This window comes from Tachypleus tridentatus, chromosome 7 (assembly GCF_004210375.1).
Source record: "Tachypleus tridentatus isolate NWPU-2018 chromosome 7, ASM421037v1, whole genome shotgun sequence".
Taxonomy (NCBI): Eukaryota; Metazoa; Arthropoda; class Merostomata; order Xiphosura; family Limulidae; genus Tachypleus; species Tachypleus tridentatus.
Genome location: NC_134831.1, coordinates 160,592,218 through 160,614,404, shown reverse-complemented (window position 1 = coordinate 160,614,404; position 22,187 = coordinate 160,592,218). Strand labels below are relative to the sequence as shown.

The following is a 22,187-nucleotide window of genomic DNA, read 5'->3' as shown; positions in this document are numbered from 1 at the left end:
TCATTTGAGGAAGATTTATGTCACTATAAATGTATCATTATGAAGCTCTCATGGAAGCAGGAACATTCTTCCCTCGTTCCAGACGTTTAGTCATCACAAGGGTCATTCTCGTGGCTGGCAACGAGCCAAGTGAGAAGTTTCGAGAATGGGTATATGGTTTGTTTTTTGGAAGCCAACGAAGTGGCTGAACTGATGATGTGCAAATCCAATTTAAAAATATAATTTTTCACAGATGGACACAAGTCAAGGAGGAAGCTCATTGTAAAAACTGGAAACAAAAATTTATTGTCGTCTTTTTCGCCACGTGATGCTGAAGAATCGATTTTCTGCAAAATGGCTACGTTATATCTCACACTACACCGTCTACACATAATGGTTAATAAATTTTCTTGATAACTAAGTAAATTGTAGAAACCACAAGATCACCATGCGCTGCAACGTCAAGAAGGTAGTTGTATTCCCCCTCACAATCTTTAAACATATTACTGATAAACACTCAGAAAAAAAATTGAAGATGCGTGCCAGAGTAAAAATCTGGCGGATGTTACACATGAAATTAAATACTTTTGCTAAGTGTCATGAATTACGTTCTTTTAAATATTCATTTATTTTAGCGCACAAAAAAATGGTTTTAATTTTATGGGGCAAAGGTTAAGTGTTTAGTTTGTTTGTTTGTAATTCAACACAAAGTTACACAAATGGCTATCTCTGCTCTGCTCACAACAGGTATCGAAATTCGGTTTCTAGCGGTGTGAATCCACAGACATGCCGCTGTGCCGCTTGAGGGCGTTTAGTTTGTAAAAAAATAGGTAAGAAATTAAGTTCTATCCTGAATAAGGCAGGCTCAGCTTCGTTCGCCATCATATGATAGTACCTTTCATTAATTATCTACCTACCATGTTCATGTAATGGAACAGTTTGAACCTTAAAGTACAATAGTCACGTTGTACGTAATCTAATCTTACTAGCTGACATACACAATTTATAAAAATCTCCGATCTCCAAGTTTAATAGTCACGTTGTACGGATTTTGATCTTAACAGGTATCGCACTCACTTTGTAAAGTAAGTTATTTCAATAGCCACCTAATTTCTGGTATAATATTAACTGTTTCTTCATACATATTTTACAAATTCTGGCCTTAATAGCTACCATGCAGATGTTAAAACAATTCTGATCTAAAACAATCACAGACACGTTGTAAGAATTGTTTTAGCTGTTATCCGTAACATTGTAACAGTTCTGGTCATGAGGATTTCCATAGACGTGTTAACAGGTTCTACATCGATCTGCCATACAGGGGCTACGAGAGTTCTGGCTATCTTATCTATTTTGACACTCATTCTTCTATCTTATGGTATTTAACTTAGACAAATAGGTTGTGCTAGCATTCAAAACCCTATATACAAGTTGAAATCCTGACGTTTAGCGACTGGATTTTCGTGATATTTCATCCAACGACCTGGATCCATGACAGATTCATCAAAACAACGAGAATTACTCTATTCTACAGTTCTATTAAAAGCTCGAAATGACCAGCTATTTTTGTTGTTCAAAATAAAGTAACACTTGCAACTGAATTTCCTGCGCACATTTGTTACCCATCGAGAGAATGACACGACGAACATTAGATCGAGGGGCAAGATCAAGTAGATGGATATAATTAATGTTTGGTTAATATACACTTATGAAAAAAGGGATGCAGTTCAAATAGAAAGAAGTAAGTACGTTGACATATTTAGGGACACGTGGTAGAAGGACAAAAAACTAGATTTGTTTTCCAGTTGTTCGAAGTTTCACAGAAGTTGTATGTAGTCCTCTTCAATCTTTGTGTATATATATGTTTACCTGTATATATATCGATATAAAACGCATCGATAAAGCGCGGTAATCAGTTGGGCACGATGGGGTCTTAGGCCCCAAATTTTTTGGGGTTTCTACAGAGGCCGCCGCTTAATATTACCACTGCTTAATGTAATCAGCCGGTTAATGTGATCAAAAATCAAAAACCAAATCCACTTCAATCTTTTTGTATGGTTTTCACGCCGCATATTGTGATCAAACCCCGGCCTGCATGTAATAATTCCTGGCGCTGTCAACTGCAGTAAAGTACATAATCTGCCAGTCATATGATAGCTCTCAGTGCGTAGGCAAGAAGTATCAAAACTTTATTTTCATTAAAACCACAATTCATCCTTGATCGACCGATGGATGACGAAGGATGAGTCATATACACTCATACACCAGTGACAGTGGCATGAAGTGCTGCAAACGATAGCGTCAATGTTGAAACCATATAAATTTCTAAGAAACAGCTCGCTCCCCAGAAGCTTTCAGACGAAATAGTTTCTTGGAAATCTGTGACGTCAGCTATTCCCTTTATTCTAATATCGCCGAATAACTGAAAGGTCTTGTAACACCAGCTCGTAGGCAGAATTTCGTCGACCGAATCAATTTTGTCGTGAGTGAATGGGATAGTGACCATCCGGTGGCGACAGACTGCGATTTTCATATTTTTTCAACATACAGCGTATTTATACCCATGGAGAAGAGAGGCACCAAAAGGAATGCTTACACAGTACAAGAGAAGATACAGATTGTGCAGCGAATCCGGAACGGGGAAGCAAGGACCAAGATTATGAAAGAAATAAGAGTTCCAGAGTCTACACTTCGAGGTTGGCTGAAGAATGAAGATCAACTGAGAGAATTCTGCAACCAGGTAGAGAGAATGACAGGACTACAGAGAAAGAAAGCCAAGACAGCAGCAGACCCAGCAGTGGACATGGAAGTTTGATTGGTTTGTGAGACTTCGAGCAGACAACATTCCCATCTCAGGACCCATGGTCCTTGCAAAGGCAGAAAAGACCTACCAGCAACTATACCAGAAAGAAGATTGGCAGCCCACCCATGGATGGCTACAGAGATTCAAGGAGCGGCACGGCATCAACCAGATCAAGATTTGTGGAGAGGCAAAGTCGGCAGATATAGCAGCAGCAGTGGAATTCATCCCTCAACTACAGGATTACATCAAGGAGAATAACTTGGAACTGAACCAGATCTACAATTGTGATGAGACAGCACTTTACTACAAGGCTATGCCAGATAGGACATCGCACTTCGGGAAGAGACCCAGACATCAGGATACAAGCAAGTCAAAGACAGAGCAACTTTACTTTTCACCTGTAACTGGAGCGGCACCCACAAGATTCGACCACTACTCATTGGCAAGTTTCGACAACCAAGATGTTTCCATCACCTCAACATGAAGACACTACCACTTGACTACAACAGCAGCAAAAACGCATGGATGACAGCAACAATCTTTGAAGAATGGTTTCATCAGGAATTCGTCCCAGCGGTCAGGAAGCACCTCAGAACACAGAAGATAATTGCCCAGCACACCCGCCGGCAGAGAACCTCACCAGCAGAGATGGAAAGATTACCGTACTCTACTTACCCAAAAACACCACCAGCAAGATTCAACCACTTGACCAAGGGATCATCGCCAGCTTCAAGAGAGAATACAGAGCTCAACTGGTCAAGGCCATAGTCGATGATATCAGCAACGTACCAGAGTTCTTGAAGAAGATGACCATCAAGGACACCATCTACATGAGCAGCATAGCATGGAACAAGATATGCCAGAGCACCATCATCAATTGTTGGAATAAAGGACTCAAAGTAGCAGCACCAGAACCACAACCAGAACCAATAGAAGAAAAAGATGACATTTTCCATGGATTTACAGCAGAAGAAGTAGCAGAAGCAGAAAGGAAGTTTGTAGACTACCAGGATGGACTCCCCTTGACAACCCTTGTGAAGCAGTGGGCCGAGATTGACGAAGTAGCACCAGTTACCCAGCCACCCCTCACAGATGAAGAGATCCAGAAAGCAATAGAGAACCCAGCGGCAGCACCCACAGATTTTACCACTCCAGATGAAGAAGAAGAAGATGACCCCATTCCAGAAGAACTCAGGAATTGCATCACCTCAACTCAGGCAGTACAGTACACAGAACAACTTCTATATTGGGCAGAACACCACAATCTAGGAATTTGCAAGATACTACAGATCCAGGACCTAATGAGAACTGCGAAGAGGATGCGGAACCAAGGAGGAAGACAAAAGACACTTTTGGAGGCTTTTGAAAGAAAGAAGACTACTGAGTACAGTTGTAACTATAAATTTGTGCATTTCAACTTGTTTTATGTGCTTACTATATTTTATTGTTATTAAATTTTTTGAAAAATCCGTTTTTTGTTTCAGTACTGAATTCGTATTTTAAACTTTGCCATGACATTTTTTTATCTGGTAATTATTTGACTTCAGTTTGTACTTAGATTTTAATAATTAGTAAATAAATTATCAAAATTAATTACTATATGTATTAACTTTTAAAATTGAACTAATTTTAATCAGCGTCTAATCGTAAAAACGATCACATGATTGCTCTGACGGAACTACTTTTAGAATATCATCCCCCATCAAAGTAATGAATTCGATAAATTTCTTTAGAATTCTGCTTTTTACATTTAATTTCAGTCTTAAAATTGAGTTTAATAAATAAAAATAAATTTAAAAAATGCTATATCATTGGTGTAAGTAGTTTTGTTTGTTTTTCTTTATTTCACTACAAAACGCGTAAATTTTGCATTATCGCTCACCCCGAGGGTCAAAAAAATATATAATCAAATCGGTATAAGGCGCAATCAGATACAACGCGGTCGAATTTTTTGGACCCCAACTAGCGCCTTATATCGATGTTTGACTGTATATATACATCTAGCGAGCTTCTGGCGATTACTTTTTCGTAGTACACGTGAGCCTAACAGAAAAGCCAAATATACAGGCGCTTGAAAAGGTCGATATCGCATTTTACAAAAGGTGGCGCCTAGTAAATTTCTATACACAAAACTTTCTTGTCGTATTTCAACAAACATTGGACTGGCAACATAGACCAATATTAAAAAACAAACAACGAAAGAAGAAATGGTAATGCAACATGAAAACTTGTACAAGTAAACAAATAAGTCAGTCTACTCAAACATAACAATAGTTTAGAAACTTTTCTTCTAATGATGTATTATTCTATGGGATGTTATTTGTTTCTAGCTTTCGAAAATCTGTTTATTCTACAATTCATATTTGTAAATTTTAACTAAGACTTAAGATAATAAAATTAAGTTACATAAAGTGAGCTTAATGCTAACGTTGAAAAATATTTTCAAGTTAATTTTTAATAATCTTGCTTCTTTTGCGTATTTTTTTATGTCCACCATGAACACAAATAAGTAATACTGTCTTATTTGGAACGGTTTTGTTTAATGATATACGTAGTTGGTGTATTATGCTCTGTTGGGAAACAGGACCCTTGGATTAGGTTCATGAACATTGGACGGATTTTTCTCCAGATATCATTACCACAATGGTATTGATAGTGGTATTGTATGTACGAGTATGATCACTATGGCCTATTTTTACACCCTGTAGCTTTATGGAGAGTCTATAAATGTTGGATAGGAAGGACTATTGAACTATACTGGAACAGTGCATGGACTGGATTTTATAACCTCATGAATTTTATACATGCAAGCGCATACCATGCACGTTAGCTAGGATACACACACACACGTGCGCGTAACTTTTAGTTTAAGTTGTAAAACAGTATATATAGTATATATATATATAGGTATACATAGGTAGTCACGTGTATGAATGTATGCATGCATATATATGCAACGCAAATATAAGAACACGTGTTATATTATGGCATATGTATACAAACAAGTATTTTAAATATTTATGATTGTTACATTTCTCCATTTTCTACAAGGTCGAAAATTAAGTGATTATTAATATACCCTTCTGCCCCTCATTTCTGTTGGAATTTAGGTCGTAATACGTCTAGGACCCTCCATCACTCTGGTAACCCTAAACTCTAGTGGGCGCTCGCTGCTGCCTACTTCAACTAAAACTCAATATTTTCTTAGTAATCTATAGAACTACCAAATCTCTGCTGTACTTTCGCCTAGATTCGCCACCTTCTGCTAGTACGGTTCAAGGATTTGTACTTTTATATACATTATCTATAAGATTCGCAATCACGCTATAATTCAACACTTACCATCAACCGACAGCGTGAATGCCGATCCGATGCCCTAAACTGAGTTTGATCCACATTTTAAGCCACAGCTTAAAGATTTCTGTTGTAGGAGACAGGTTACATATTTATGCAACTGTGGTAAGAAAAACTGCGATCCTCTCAGAAAGGGCAGAAACCTTATACTTGAACAAATGGTGCACGGCCTCTGTATAGTTGCGACAATAAGTTAATAATCATGCCTACCGTATAAACATTAAATTCATGCTGTACGCGCAGATATATCCATATGCATGTCATAGATTATGAGGTTACACAAACTACAGACTACATTAAAACGATTGTGTCAACTGCTCTTTGCTAGATAGTCAGTTAGGTCATAGTCCAAATGTATAGCAACTTTCGTCCAACTCGTCACACATTTAAGATATATTTGTGACGAACACACATAGAGGTGAAACATAACCTCCATCCACCTTCATTGATGGAAGTAAATATTGTGAAATAATGTGTTTCAAAACAGCAGATAAGGAAAGTTGTGGATATTTTTTACCAGCGGTATACATGAGGGGGGCAGCTGGAAATTCTATTTCAGTACATGAATGGTCCACTTGTGAAGTATTTAAAAGCAGCAGTTTTTACATTTATAGGTTCATCCATATATCGATATTCAGTCACAATTTCTATAGGCTTACGTAAGGTACACGAAGTTAACACAGTTAAGACTCAGAGGCTCACCTCTTGATATTCAGTTGCGATTCGTGAAGAGTCCTCCTATCAACAAGGCTAGAGAAGCAATTGATGGAGCTGGCCAGGAGTCACAAACACAGTACAGTATCTTGCACACGAACGAACATCGAATGTAGACTTAATGATATGATTGACATTTTTACAGATCAAAAACCTTGGAAATAGGGTTTTTTTCTAACGTCAATAAAAATAAATGAAAACTTTTCACTTCGTTTTCTTTAATATATGCCAACTACAAAATACTACAAATATTCTTATTTAATTGTATTAGCATGGTTAACGAATCGGTGCACTTGAATACTGACATTTTAGGCCTTTTTTTTTCTTGCAGTAGGGCTATTACCCTAGTATTTTTATAAACCTATCAACGTCACCGATATTTATCATGCTTTCTAATTCTAAGAACTCGTAAGTGATAGCCAAGAATATAGGTCATATTATGTAAAACACTATATCTGCTATATTCGGTGCCGACGAGGCCTTTCGATCAATAATATTCGAAGGCTCCACACAGTGCTAAATTATTTAATTGTCAGCAATTTATATTCAAGATAAGCTTACTTAGTTAAAATCATTGTGTGATAGCTAACAGCTGTTTGTATTTATAACCGGTGGAATACAAATCTGGTGTTTGTATGGCCACAACATAACATTACACTAAGACAACAAAATAACCGAGGTGAGAAAACAGAAAACAACTGCGTCGGTTGTTCCACAATATTTGTGTAAATCGTCATACATTTTAAGTATACACGATACAAATTTTACTTCACAATATAGAAATTTATTTATATAAATTGAGTTTTAAAACCGTATGTAATGTGTTGTTAGAAAACAACTAATATGTTCATATCGCTACAGCAATCAGGTTGTAAGCCAAACAAATTCGCATTTAGGTAATATAATTTGTGTTACTGCGAAATAATTTTTGTGTTAATTTGGACTTTAGTCTAAACGTTTAGTTTTTCCATATGACAGATCAATCACTCTTTCTTAGCCATGAGCTCTTATGAAATTAGCATATTTCCATGTATTTCGAGGGATTTTGAAACTAATATTCTCAAGATTTGGATAAAGAAAAATGTATTACCAAGTTAGCTTAGCGCTTAAGAGTGTTTGGTTTTTTTCTAATAAATCCTACATTGAATTTATAACGCTAAAAGCGATATTTGTCATTAGAACACTGCTCAGTCCAAACTATCTTAAACTTCTATAATATACCATGGTACCGGGCGTAGAATTGCACAACGACTTTGATCGTGTCACTCTTTACTGACCAATACCAGAACTCACAGCTGACCGGGCTATAACGTGCAGAGTCCGATATTTTTGAAATACTATTTATACCAGATGTTACAGAAATAGGAGGTTCAAAGGCTCACACAATTTAACATTGACAAGCTAACACCGACGGGTTAAGTTAAACATGGTTACAATATAACAGTGTTTAGGCTACTTATTTATGCTCCTTGTTTTATTTATAGTCGTGTCTCTGACGATGGGTAATGATTAAAATTTTGTAGAAATGTAGCACAATATAAAACACAAGTTTGTATCTGTCTGTTTAGACATTAACCAGGCTTATGCGTAACCCTCTTCGTATTTTTTTGTTAAAAGATAAAATATTTCTACCTAAGTTTGCCACTATTATCTGATCTTTTGAAGCGTTTATCACCAGGATGACGCATATCTACAGGTTACAAGACACGCCTTTTTGCGTTTATTTCAACTTTTTTCTTCTTCTACGAAACATTAGAAAACGTAAAGAAAACTAAAAATATTCTCATTTATAGAACAATTTTATTTTTGAACATCTTCTGAAATCATGCAGTACCGAAATCTGGTTAAGTATTGATCGAAGAACCTATAGACTGTTTGTTGTTAAGGGCATAACTAAACAACAGGCATTCTGAGCTTGCCAACTGCTAGTGTTGAAATCCGATATTTAGAATTTTAAGCCCTTCGACTTACCAGTGATTCCGCCGTGAGGCCTTTAAATTATGTCACACAGTGTGTTTTTTCCTAAATCAACAATGGGACATTTTCTTCTTATGGTGGAATCCCGTGATTTTCAACCAACAACAGATGTTTGGTTTCATTTTGTTGTTAGTCCTTGCAGTTTCTGTAATTACGTAATTGTTCTGACAGTTAAAAACAAATTAAAAAGAGCGCTGTTCACGCATTCTGAGGTGTCACGATGACTCAATGGTAGTCATACGGTCTTCTAAAAGTAAAATACAGCGTTCGATCCTTCAGCACAGATAACCCATTGCGTAGCATTAGGCTAAAACAAATAATCGATGTCGAAAGATTCGAAACACTTACATAAATTAGTTACTTAATGATAAAAATCTACTAGTCATTTTAGAAAACAAATTGAAACTGGAAACATGTACCAGCATTAATGTTACGAAAAAGAACCTAAATTTAAACACAGGCATCGTAGTGAAAGAAACTTGGAAAATGGTGGTTTAACATAACGTCCTAAAGAGGAAACAAAAGCTGTTGAATGTAACTTGTAAAACATGGATAAGTGAATCTCTGAAAAAATAACCTTACCATAACATATGACCTAAACTCAGACTGTAGACAGCCATAAATAGACGTGTTAGTAAGGAAGTACGAAAGAGCCAGAGAAAGCAAAAGATTGCAAACTACAAGTTTAAAAAATTCTGAGACTTATGTTAGCTTAAAAGTAATAAAAAGATAACCAGGAGAAATATACAAGTCTGAAAGAAATAGAACTAGAAGAAATGATTTAGTCTGAGTTGCGGATAAAGTTATGAAAAAAAAATCAGATGTTTTAGTCATAACCATGATTAAAATTAAAGGAGGCAACATTCTAGGACGAATGCAACATTCTCCACCACGCAATCCCAACATGACCAATTTTGACACCAGAAAAAATTGAAAACCATTTATGTGCTTGGGATCTGGAAGAAGGTACTTTAATACCAAATCTCAAAAGTTTGTTGACACACACACAGTTAATTTATGAAAACCATAGAGATTTTACCACTGAAGAAAAACTATGCAAAAAACAAATTCCAAAGTCGTCTATATCTCAGACATTTAATATTTTGATCCTTAAAATGATCAAGAAATGGTAATATACCCTTTTTTGTGTTGCAAGTATAAGTAAAAGGCTTGTAAAATAAATAATCTTTGAACCAGATCCCATAAACATTTTTCGAAAAATCACCAGTAATTAAACAAAATTCATAAAATTATAGGTTTTTACGAGATTAACCTCCTCTGAAGAAAAACGACACTCAATCTAAGCAAATCCAACTTTTGTTACGTCAGTGTGTTCGGCGCACGAAAACTGATGCTGTACAAACTTTCATCTTGATTGCTGTAAATACGAGTGCATAGAAACTCACAATTAGAGTTGGGTTTTATTTTTTCGTTACGCATTCTACTTTTGGGTCTACAAAATTCTTAAAAGGGTCTTAACGAAGAGAACAGGAAAAGTTAAAGGTATAACCATATTAAGTTTCAAATTAATTCGCTAAAAAATGGAAGAATGGCAGTTGACTGAAAAATGTGCAGAAGAAGAAACGATAGGAAAAAATATGTCTCTGCGGAAACAAAGAATCAGGGGAGATTTACTTCCTATTCGAGCAGCTACCCACTTGAAAACTAAAGATCTATTAGGTAATAAGTATAGATAATCAAATATTATTTTCGTATGTTCTTATAAAGAACAAGAACCACTGTTTCATCAGTTGGGTACATTGCTGTTAACGATGTTTTCGGCCATCAATCCAATACCATATCATGATGTTCGGAGAGCGAAGGAGATTCAGGATAGACCTAAATACATATATTAAGCTAATGATGCTAAATAAGTTATATAACAAAAATAAAATTAAACATTCTGACTAATAACGTTAACTAAAATAACAGTAACAAAATAATATAGTATACTTTACGGAGCACACAGAGATGTTGGCCTCAAATACTGTCGTCGATTTAATGTTCATTAAACAACATAACATTTGCATAGTCCCGTACGAGTAAAACTCTACAAAGTCTTTCACTAAAACGTCTCCTGACTAATGAAAATTCATTAAATAGTTGTAACAGTGTAACTTTAGTGGAGAGTCATCTGCGAGAAATCACTCACTAAAATGTTTTGTAGTGTAAGCACGATGTCCAGTTTTATTTCCTAGCGATTATAGAACAGATAAAAAGAAAGAAACAAAGGCAAGGTATGAGAGACTGTTTTAAGGACTGCGTAAGGTCTGCAAACCTGAGGCCAACAAGTCAGACCCGAAAATGTATTTGTCAGTTTCAATGTCACAGATCTATTCAGTAACTTCTCAATGCAGCATCCCTCCACATCTTCCAACAGTGGTTTTTTAAATGGTAAATTTCTTACATAAGAACTGTTTAAGGACAGAAGCTGTTATGGAACTAACAGTATGCCTAATAATCCATACTTTCAATGCAAAAATTACTTCTTTGAACAAACTTTCTCTAGTTTAAGGAAGAATTTGCATAGGAGACTAAATAAATAACACTCTTCTCTACTGAAATAAACCCGGTTTTTACAGAGCCACCCTGACGATACATTTGTTATCTGGTTCCAGAGTCAGAAACTTACCGGTAATTTTAAAAACGCCAACTTCATAGACAACAACTCGCTGTTCCTATGACATTTTCATTAACAGACAGAATGATAAACTCGCTACAACCATACACAGAAAACCTCGTATTTCACCATTCACGTTCTGGAAAATACAGTATTATTAAGTTCTTGAGACCCCTTCCAGTTTCATTACCAGTAGCTTAAATAACGTAGAAACTCGTGCACCAGAAAATAAAGGGAACAGCAACTGTTTACACTGTTCAACACTGATGTCTTCTGGAAACCCTTCAAGAATACTCAGATCTTTTCTTGCCAAAACTAAACAAAAAACACCTGCCGACAAACACAAAGGCTTCATTTATAAAATACCACGTTCCTTTAAACAAACTTACATCGGAGAAACTCGAATACACTAGAGCAAAATCAAACGAACACAGAGGTTGCGCAAAACTGGTGAAAATGGAGAAATCTGTCCTGGATTATATTCCATGTTGATTGGACATAAAATATACTGGAACAGTTAACATATCAACTCCACTAAGTTCTGGAAAAACAAGAATAATTAAATCATCTTTCTACATCATCATCGTGAAACCATCAGTAAACAGAGACTCACGCCTGGAAATCTTTAATATGTGGCTACCAGTGATCAAGTCTTCACTCCTTCGACTAACAACGTTTCAAGAACCACCAACCAATCATGTCACTTCCTTGCACTCCTCACGGATAGCTAACAACTCCCTTCAAAAACCGGTGCAACCCGACCTGATCCTTTTTATTTCAACCATGTTTTATATTTTTCGTCCAAGTCTTTCTCCTCAAGCGTCACTCTGAACGAGGCAGTTGCTGCCTATTTTACTCGTGTTTGTTCATCGTGAAGACTACATAAATTGTACAATAAATAACTAAAAATACTGGTTCCGTGAATGAAAAACAATAGCTTTAAATTTAATATAAAGAAAACATGTTAAACCCACTATGTGTCTAACACTGCTACTTACTCTTTAGCTAACCCCTTCTCCTTAACAAAACACATGGAGTGGCAAAAGGAAACAAAATAAAATAACTAAAAACTTTCTGTAAAAACTGAAATGTAAATGCTATAAGGCCTCGAGAAAGCTACCATAATATTATGAGCGACAACGGAAATATCTAGCAAAATCAAAAGAAACTTAACTCATTACGCAAGGCCACACGACGAATGACACTTGTGTTAGGTGGTATTAACTATACACAAGATTAAATTAACAGAAAATATAACTAACGATGGTTAATAACGCAATTATTGCCTTAAACAATTTATAAAATATTTTGTGTAGACGTAAGAGATCACGGAATTTTGTGGAACTACTAAACCCATAATCAGTAGTATAAATATTATTGAATTATATCCACAAAAGTGGATAAACTTTTGTTAAAAACACGAGGCAAAAAACCTCGTTTGGGGAAAAAAAAAAAGATGAATAAACGAGTCCGTCCATAAAGCCTTGTAGTAATGAACAAATTTCACTGTGTCCACTGGTCTCTACAACGAACTGGAATGAGCAATGGCCCTTTTACGTGAAGTCCTCAGAAGTTATAAAGAGGCCAATTTATTGGATTCTTCTCGTTTTTTCAGTTTCTAAAACGTTGTATAAAATTTCCAAGTCGTAGCTTGTATCTAATATAAGAAATGTAAGCGTGCGTTCCGTGGAATTGTAACAATAAGTCAAGAGCTGGTCCTGTGACATCTTATTTGTAATTTCGTTTTTTCTCCCGTTTGTTTTTTCTAACCTGTAATTAAGTTAATATGAACTTATTTGCCATTACTAAAATATTACTTTGGTTGGCATAATAACTAAGGTCTAATGACACTAACATTACTCATCTTTGAAATGAAATATTCGTACTCAGAACTCAAAGTTCAGAGTTACTTTTATTATAAACAGATTTTGTGCATTGTCAAATTTCATAAAAATTCCCACAGAGAGAACTCACTTTTAAAGAAAAGATATATATCCAGACAAACAGTAGGTTGTGCTCTGAACATTATGAAGTAGAAGGTTTTGATAGAATAAGTCAAATACTCATTTAAGAAAATGTTTTGGACACTATTTTAATTTCCTGAACATCTACGAAAGGTACATTATTATGACTCATGGGTGTGCTGTTCTAATTATTCAAATACTTCTCCAGACTGTTGAAAATTGAATTAATTGTTTATTCTGAGAAAAAGTTTGTTGGTTTCCAGCTGTCTGCTTCCGTTATTACATAAAGATTTTAAATTATTGAAGTACTTTTGTGTATAAAATTTAACATCTAAATAAAGGAAACAAGTTGATAAACATAGACGTATAGTACTGTCAGGAAAATAACCAACAGAAAGTTTGTAGTATACTTGAAATGAAGTTACCATAGTAATTATGTTGTAACTGATGGATAACATCTCGACAAAATCAGTGAGAATATGTATCAGAAATTCACTAAACAGTTATTGTATCATTGCTATGTAGATGAAGAGTCATTTCTATATTTGAACCAAAACAATGGTGCTCGTCTATATAGAGCATTTCCTTCATAGATAGCGCTATAACATTAATAGAAATAAATAGTTAGAGAAATATAATAATAATTACACTATCAATAAAACAGGTTGTCCACATAATGAAATGCATATCAAAAGGGAGTAAAATTATACATAAATAGCTACAGTAAGTTACTGATTCAATTGTAATTTAGGATATATTTACAGTTTGCTACAAACAGAACATCGATACAAAACGGTGACAGTATCGCTTCAGTTCCAGAGCAACATTGAAGATCAAGTACTTCTAGATCATAGACAACCACGTGAGTGATAGTCCTGCAACCACAAATAAACGGACAAAACAGTTTAAAACATAAGTTGGAAAAAATTAAAATTTTCGCAACAGAAGCTTTGTTCAAGTTCTGTAAAAAAAAAAAAAAAAAAAGAGAAAAAGAAAATTTAGTATCAACCAATGTTTTTGGTCCGCGGAACGTTACCTTTCCTGATACTTGTTTAGAAATCTTTAAAATGGTATTGCTTACACACTTGAAGAAGGTGGTTCCCAAAGCATAACCTTCACTACTCCATCAAAGCCTATAAATTTTGTAAGACTTACCTTAAGTCTTAAAATACTACGTCCATCTGTTAATTGAAAGTCGTATCAAATCATGACTGAGGTGCTAGACTCAGGTCTGACGAGAAAAAAAGAGCAAGAGGTCAGCTTCCGAGGGTCTGTTGAAGGGCACAGCAATGGGATATTACAAAGCTCACAATAAAGGCATGCTATTCAATGAGCTAAAATGCCACTGCTTTTTCATGGATTCATGAAGAAATTTGTTTGTTTGTTTTTTGAATTTCGCGAAAAGCTACTCGAGGGCTATCTGCGCTAGCCGTCCCAATTTAGCAGTGTAAGACTGGAGGGAAGGCAGCTAGTCATCACCACCCACCGCCAACTCTTGGGCTACTCTTTTACCAGTGAATAGTGGGATTGACCGTAACATTATAACGCCCCCACGGCTGGGATGGCGAGCATGTTTGGTGCGACCCTCAGATTACGAGTCGAACGCCTTAACACGCTTGGCCATGCCGAGCCTAAGGAATTTGTTACTTAAATTTCTTTTATTAAAAAAATAATAGCAAAGGTTAATAAAATATAATGAAAGGAGAGCCCAATGATATTACTAACCCAGGGGCCTGGTCTAACTCTCTATGTCCCTCACTAAAGACTTCACAAAGTAGCATTTAGTGCATCACATCAAAGGGCAGAAAAGGAGCCAGTAAAGTTATTGTGCTCGTATAATAGATGGAAGGCCACAAAAAACGTGTGGAGTGAGAAAGAAATTCCTTGGTAATGTTTATGCAGATACACAAGATGATACAATTCTTGTTAGTGATGTATTGGTGTTTATGGTTGTTTCTCTAAACATCTGGGAGGATGTCAGACATTTCTTTATTAATTGCATAACAGGACAAGAATGGTCGAACTTGAGAATACGACCACAAAAACAGTCGGATGTTGAGATTACAACCGTGACACTTGGTTGTGATGGTCCAAGTTATCACTTGTCCATATACTTAGGGTATCGTCAAATTATTTGAAGACAACATAAAAGTGTTTTGAGAGAGTTTTGAAGTTAACAAATCTTGAATTTCGTCAAGTAAGTATAATTAGTCTTGGAATACAAACTGATGTTGTAAATGGAGTTTCAGCAGTTTATATGAACACAAGGTTTGATTGTACACCACTAAATAACTGTTTACAGCTTGATAGTTTTGAACAATGTCTTATAGGAAAATATCAGTGCATCACGTTGCTAATCAACAAAAGCTGCAGGTAAAGTGTGAGCAAAAAAAATTTAATTTCATTCAGATATCATTACTTTCAAATTGTATAGCGCATAAAAACATCCAAATTGTACAGAGTGCTACTTTGAAATTTTTCCAATGTATACGGTACATTTTCCAGCTCGTTATAACTTGTAACATTAAATGTAAATACTGTAGTACATGTATTTTATTAGCAAACGTTTGTAAGTATACAAGGTATTCGAACAACATTGCCATGCCGTATTGAAAAACATTAGACTACAACACCTACTGTTGTTCTATACCTGCTCTGCTTTTCTCTGCAATTAATACAAGCTTGTACCGAAACTCGTCGCTTCACAATTAATAATACAGTGCCGGTTCTACAAACAATGATTCTTTACAATTAATAATACAGTGCCGGTTCTACAAACAATGATTCTTTACAATTAATAATACAGTGCCGGTTCTACAAACAATGATTCTTTATGTAGCTCTTTTCTTTCCGTAGTAACGAAAAAACTAAATAAATTAAAATGTACACACAGTGAAGAATAAAAGAAATATAAAAAATGATATCACGAAACTGAAATACTGAATTACAAAACATTAAACTATTATGTGCATATTTTTTGTTGTTAACAGGCTACACTCAACATATTAGGGACCAACCCTTGACGTCAAGTGTCAATACGGATATTAGCTAATGTGTAATCTAATTCAGTATAGGCATCAAAGGTTGTAGCTGATAAACTAAATAGTAAGCATTGTACTGTAACGTACATGTATGTGGAAAGGTTATAACTTCATAGTTTAAAAACTTTTTTCATAGTGATCCCCAATTGACACATTATTAGTCTATCATAAAATCTTGATAATTGAGTATAAAATTGTAAACAAGCCACACGATGTGTAAAGTTTTAACAGTTTTTCTTAATAACGTTTCTAAAGTACGAAAATTCCATTTAGAATAAAGGTAAACTAATGCTAAACGAGTATTTACCAAAATTATTAAACTGTCTCAAACCTGTTGATGAAATACTTTAACTCTCCCAGTAGAGAAATTAGTGTAAAAAAGTACTGAAATCGAACGTTTCTATTGTTAATAGCTTCGAAACATTTATACTTACAATCAGTAGAATTACTTATTACCTGTTCCATCTCCCTCTCTCTGGTAATAATACTACAGTGGCTCTTAGATGGTCTATTTTTTTTTTATTCCCAACAATATACCTGTATTTGTACGGCGAGTTTTTTTTTTAATTTTCGAATTAAAAATAATTTAGGTATCACATTTTATGATGTTACCGAATATACCAAAGCTGACAAAACCTTACGTATTTCAATACGATACTTTTTGTAACGGTTTCAACGTGCTTAAAACACTTGGTTACCCGAAGGTTTTATAATCACTAATTCAATATCGACATTTGTAATATAAAGCTAATTACAAATGTAGAAAAAATTAACTAATTCATCAGTTGAGTTGGAAACAGAGCATAAGCCAGCACAGAAACAAGGACTGCGGGCGTGATAAGGCTCTAAGACAGTTTTAGTATAACGTAGTCAACAGCTGTATAACACGGTGTAGCATGGACAACAGTAGTACTGCATAAAGGCCTTGAAGCAAGAAAATCTAAACGTTCAATATATTTCTGAAGGTTTAAGAAATATATATGTCACATATCAGATAAATACAATCACTGGAACACACCGTATTCACGTAATAATGGTTTATCTTCACAGGATTCAATCTTATCCGGGTTTGCAAGAGCTGTATGTTAATGTAGTCATTCTTTCTAGAAAAGCTAACTACTGTAGAATTATCCAGTTTTGTTTCACTAAATTGAATGGAGTTTACAGAATACTGTTAATTTAAAGGCTGCATGAAAAAATCTAAAGTTTAACTCAACCTTTCGGCGCTTCATCGACTCCAGGTTTGAGAGGATTAAGGAAACCTTGAAAAGTCATTGAATGCACTGCAAACATTAAATACTATTATTATGGCTTCCAATAGACTTCTGTGATATTTTGTAGTTTATTTAATTAAGTAGCATTAAATTAGATTTAATTTATGATATTTGCTTTTAATTATCTCATTCCTAACACTTATAGGTCTCTCCCCTCCGGAGGGGATAAACATGGGTGGGTTTATGTAATTACAATACTAATATCCCATATTCGACTTTCAGCGATGGATAAGATCGGTAAAAGGAATGTAACATCAGTTATTAGATATATGTAGTAATGCAAATATAGTTATGGTGGTTTCTGACTAAAGAATTATAACGAAATCTCTTAAGTATTGTACTTCGTCTGCAAAAGATGCAGTAGTGGCTATTGTTGTATTTCTAAGAAACTTTTTCATAGCATAATAAATCCATTCATTTATTCTCAGCTCCAGTACCACGTACCACATAGATTTTCAACCTTTCGACATACATAAATGATTAATATTTGAACTATGGAATATGCATTAATAATATCGAGCACTGTCCTCGAGTGTGTTTGACATGCTTTTACCTTCAGTTCCTTGATAGAATATGTTCCAAAAACGAACAAAGCGAGCAACTTATTGGATTCGTTGTGTGTGTGTGTGTGTGTGTGTGTGTGTGTGTGTGCGCGCGCAGTAAATTATTTGAAAAAAAAATCATTCTTTGTACCAGAAGATGCTTTATTAAGTATCATGTGAGCATTATGTATGTATATATGTATAAGAACGCGCGATTTTTAAGTACGAATGGATACGTTGGATTTCAGACTAATTACATCATTCGGTGTAGGCAGGTAGTAGTTTCGTTTCCAATCATTTTGACTTACTGTGATGAATGTGAAATATCGTCTTTAGTAGGAAAAATAAACACGTCTTTTGTTTGTTTGTTTGTTTGTTTGTTTGGAAATTTCGCACAATGCTACTCGAGGGCTATCTGTGCTAGCCGTCCCTAATTTAGCAGTGTAAGACTAGAGGGAAGGCAGCTAGTCATCACCACCCACCGCCAACTCTTGGGCTACTCTTTACCAACGAATAGTGGGATTGACCGTCACACTATACACCCCCACGGCTGGGAGGGCGAGCATGTTTAGCGCGACGCGGGCGCGAACCCGCGACCCTCGGATTACGAGTCGCACGCCTTACGCGCTAGGCCATGCCGGGCCAAACACAAGTCACGACGTGTTTTGTTGCAAATATAAACAGCAATATTTTGATGTTTTATATGTAAAGATACAAATGACAAGATGTTTCTACAAATAGAAATCTAAATAACGTCGTGTGCTATGAAAACACAGTCAAAGGATGTACAAACCACGAAAATAACCACAAACCTTCCAGTTTGGTGAGTGCTGAATTTCGCGCAAAGCTACACGAAGGCTATCTGCGCTACCCGTTCCTAATTAAACAGTTTAAGATTAGAGAAAAGGCAGCTAGTCACCACCACCCACCGCCAACTGTTGGACTACTCTTACCAACAAATAGTGGGATTGATCGTCACATTATAACGCCACTCACGGTTGAAAGACGAGAAAATAATTGTTAAGACAAATTTCGTAAAGTTTGTTCCATCGTGCATATAGTAAATGTAGCGCTTATGAAAATTTGCAGGAAGAATTTAATAACATTAGATAATCTTTATGTAGGAATGATTGTTTCAGTCAGATCATAGGTAGAATACCTCCTAATTATTTCAATAAACGAAGTTCTAAAATCATGTGAATCTGAAATTCCCAAATACTTTGTTGTAATTAGTTTACAATACATAGGTAAACGTTTTAATTATTAAAAATCAGTTATAAATGGTGTTGAAATAGTACATCAATAAATACATCTAAATTGTGTGTTTAAATCTAACTGTCACTTACAGGTTTTTGTTTTTTCATTTTCTTATATTTAATTACCGGATTCCTAACTGTTTATCTTTGCTTTCAGCAAGGCTCTATTATGTCTACTAAAAATATGTTAACGCAATTTAAAGAACGTGCTAGTCTAAGATCCCCTATAATTTTAAGTATATTAGGAAATGCCCCAGAGCCAGGAGAAGAATTTCTTGTTCAGTGGTGGCCCCTCTCAACCCCCCCCCAATATTGTTACCTACATATATTAAAAAAATATGGAAAACACAATCGTCGTTGTTGCTTAACAATTAACATCAAAGAGACAGATCTGTAGAACTCAACATCTTTATTAAGTATGAGTTTCCAATGAAAACTGCATTGAAAAGGCAGTTCAAAGTAGAACACCTTTCTGAAATGTTCCTAGGTACTTACATTATTATAATTTACCATCTATACTTCATATTGATGGCATTTTGGGAAGCTCCTCCACAGTTTACCTTAGCCCCCCCCCAACGAAAATATCCTGGCACCGCCACTGTTCTTGTTCATTCAAATTGGCTTAAGATCTCAGCGAGAGCCAATGACGAACAAAGCTTCCGAATAAATATGCGATTTGGAATTATTATTATTATTATAGCAACAGCAATAAGTTACTTTCAATTTTATCTGAACACATCATGGATGTTTACAAATAAGCTGTGTGCATTTTAAAAATAATAAAAACCCGTATTAAATCTGACCATTGTATATCCATACAATAGTCATAACTCCCAACTTCCTTAATGGTCAGTTGCATGTCCAGATAGATGACGATAACCATTAGAATCCTTGCTAACTCTGTTATTATGAGCACACGTGACAGCATGAATGTCCTTCTGACATCACACCCGTGCTCTACGTAAGGTATATAAATGATGCAATGTTACTCTTCCAAAGACGTGACACATTGAAAAATTCCTCGACAACTTAAGCCCTAAACACCATAAAATAAAATTCACTTGTAAAATTGAAAAATCAAACCAAAACTTCCTTCCCCGAGATTCGAAAACAAGATAAATTTAGCACCTCAGTTTACAAAAAGAAAACGTTTACTGGTTTGCGCGCATACTTTGAAAGTTTTCTGCTAAAGTCGTTCAAAATAAGTTTAGTTTTAACTTTTTCATAGGGCCTATTTGGTCCGCTCGGATTATGTATGTGACCATAACGAAATAACTTTCCGTCAGAACACCTTAAGAAAAAAGTATTCCTTCATCTTTACCAAACAATTAAACACGTAACCTTCTTACTGAACACTTCACCAAATAACACTCAATAATGTTCCAAATTCTCTCTAACACTTGTTATTCCTTACCTTAGAAAATAAATTTTTGCTTAAACCCAATTCAACAAACTGCTCAGGTCTTTCTACCTTTTATATTAAACTAGACAATATAACCATGGTAGCTACTCGTGTTAACCGGAAAGTATGAAATTTGGTTCATGGTCTACTACACAATGTACACTTGCGAATTCAATGACATTGATTTTTTATTCACTTCAATTAAGACTTCTTGAACCTACAAGTTTTTCTAACATCATGGTTATTATGCACAGTACCGAAATAATATGAATATCATCCGGTTTAACATATTCATCATAACATATACACACAGACACCTTTCTGTTTATAGGGAGATACGCATATGCGATTGTAATTCCCCTAAGAATATGCATGGGATATTAGGTAGTGTATCCGAATTCCAGTTATGTTCCTGTTGCCAATAGCTTCAGCATTCAACAACTAAGACTGTTAACACAGCGGAGGCCAGTTTGTTACATTCCATCACAGCCTAAGACAAAAAAAAAAAAAAGGCATCCGCTATAAAATTTTAATTTAGTTTAAGATTTTATGTGTTCGATACGTCAGAAAAAGTCTCTTAGACCCACAGTAGTACTATGATAACAACCATAAAACTAGTTTTTACTTAAACTTCGTAGTTAGATCCGAATATTTTACATTCATGAAATTCAACCTTTTTAAATTTCTTAAAATTAATTTTATTTAGAAGTTTCCTTACGAATTGTTTTTATACCCCTTCTTCCTTCTCAAAATCTCGCGTCCCGAATCATTTTTCTATTAAGAAGAAACTAGATACATAATGTTTACTTACCGTATCCGATACGCCACTCGCCATTCCTGAATATCCATTGAAAATGTTTATGAGATTTTTTTGTTGGCCTCCACACTTCCATACCGGCGCAATGAGCCCCGAAAAGATCCCCGAACCCTCCGGACACTCATAATTGCGATGATTCAAAGATGTGTAACTGCTGCGAATACGGCAGCAAAGCTACTGAACCAACAACTATCGAACAGCAAGATCACGCCGTCCCGCATGTCTTCGCGCGCATGCGCATAATACCTTGATAAGTACGAATGAGGACAAATACAACAGAGGCGTCTTAGACTAGCTCAGGGTCCATCACGTTCTAAATATCTGGACTGACCCAACTAAAGAACCAACCTTTCTAGCTATCAAAGTTTTGGAGAGACCAGCTACAGTACTACGGTAAAAACACCGTGTAAGAAAGGATAAGCGAAAACTAATCAATACTCTTGA

At 35.4% G+C, this 22,187-nt stretch overlaps 1 protein-coding gene across 1 annotated transcript in view; it reads right to left on the bottom strand.

Annotated features, from left to right (window-relative positions):
- LOC143257037 (solute carrier family 4 member 11-like) overlaps positions 1 to 21,941 on the bottom strand; it is a 162,519-nt gene extending 140,578 nt beyond the window's left edge. Inside the window, exon 1 of the mRNA XM_076515130.1 lies at positions 21,738 to 21,941. Coding sequence (XP_076371245.1) covers positions 21,738 to 21,819 — 82 coding nt within the window. The 5' untranslated portion in view covers positions 21,820 to 21,941. The remainder of the gene's footprint in view (positions 1 to 21,737) is intronic.
- Between the last annotated feature and the right edge of the window lie 246 nt (positions 21,942 to 22,187).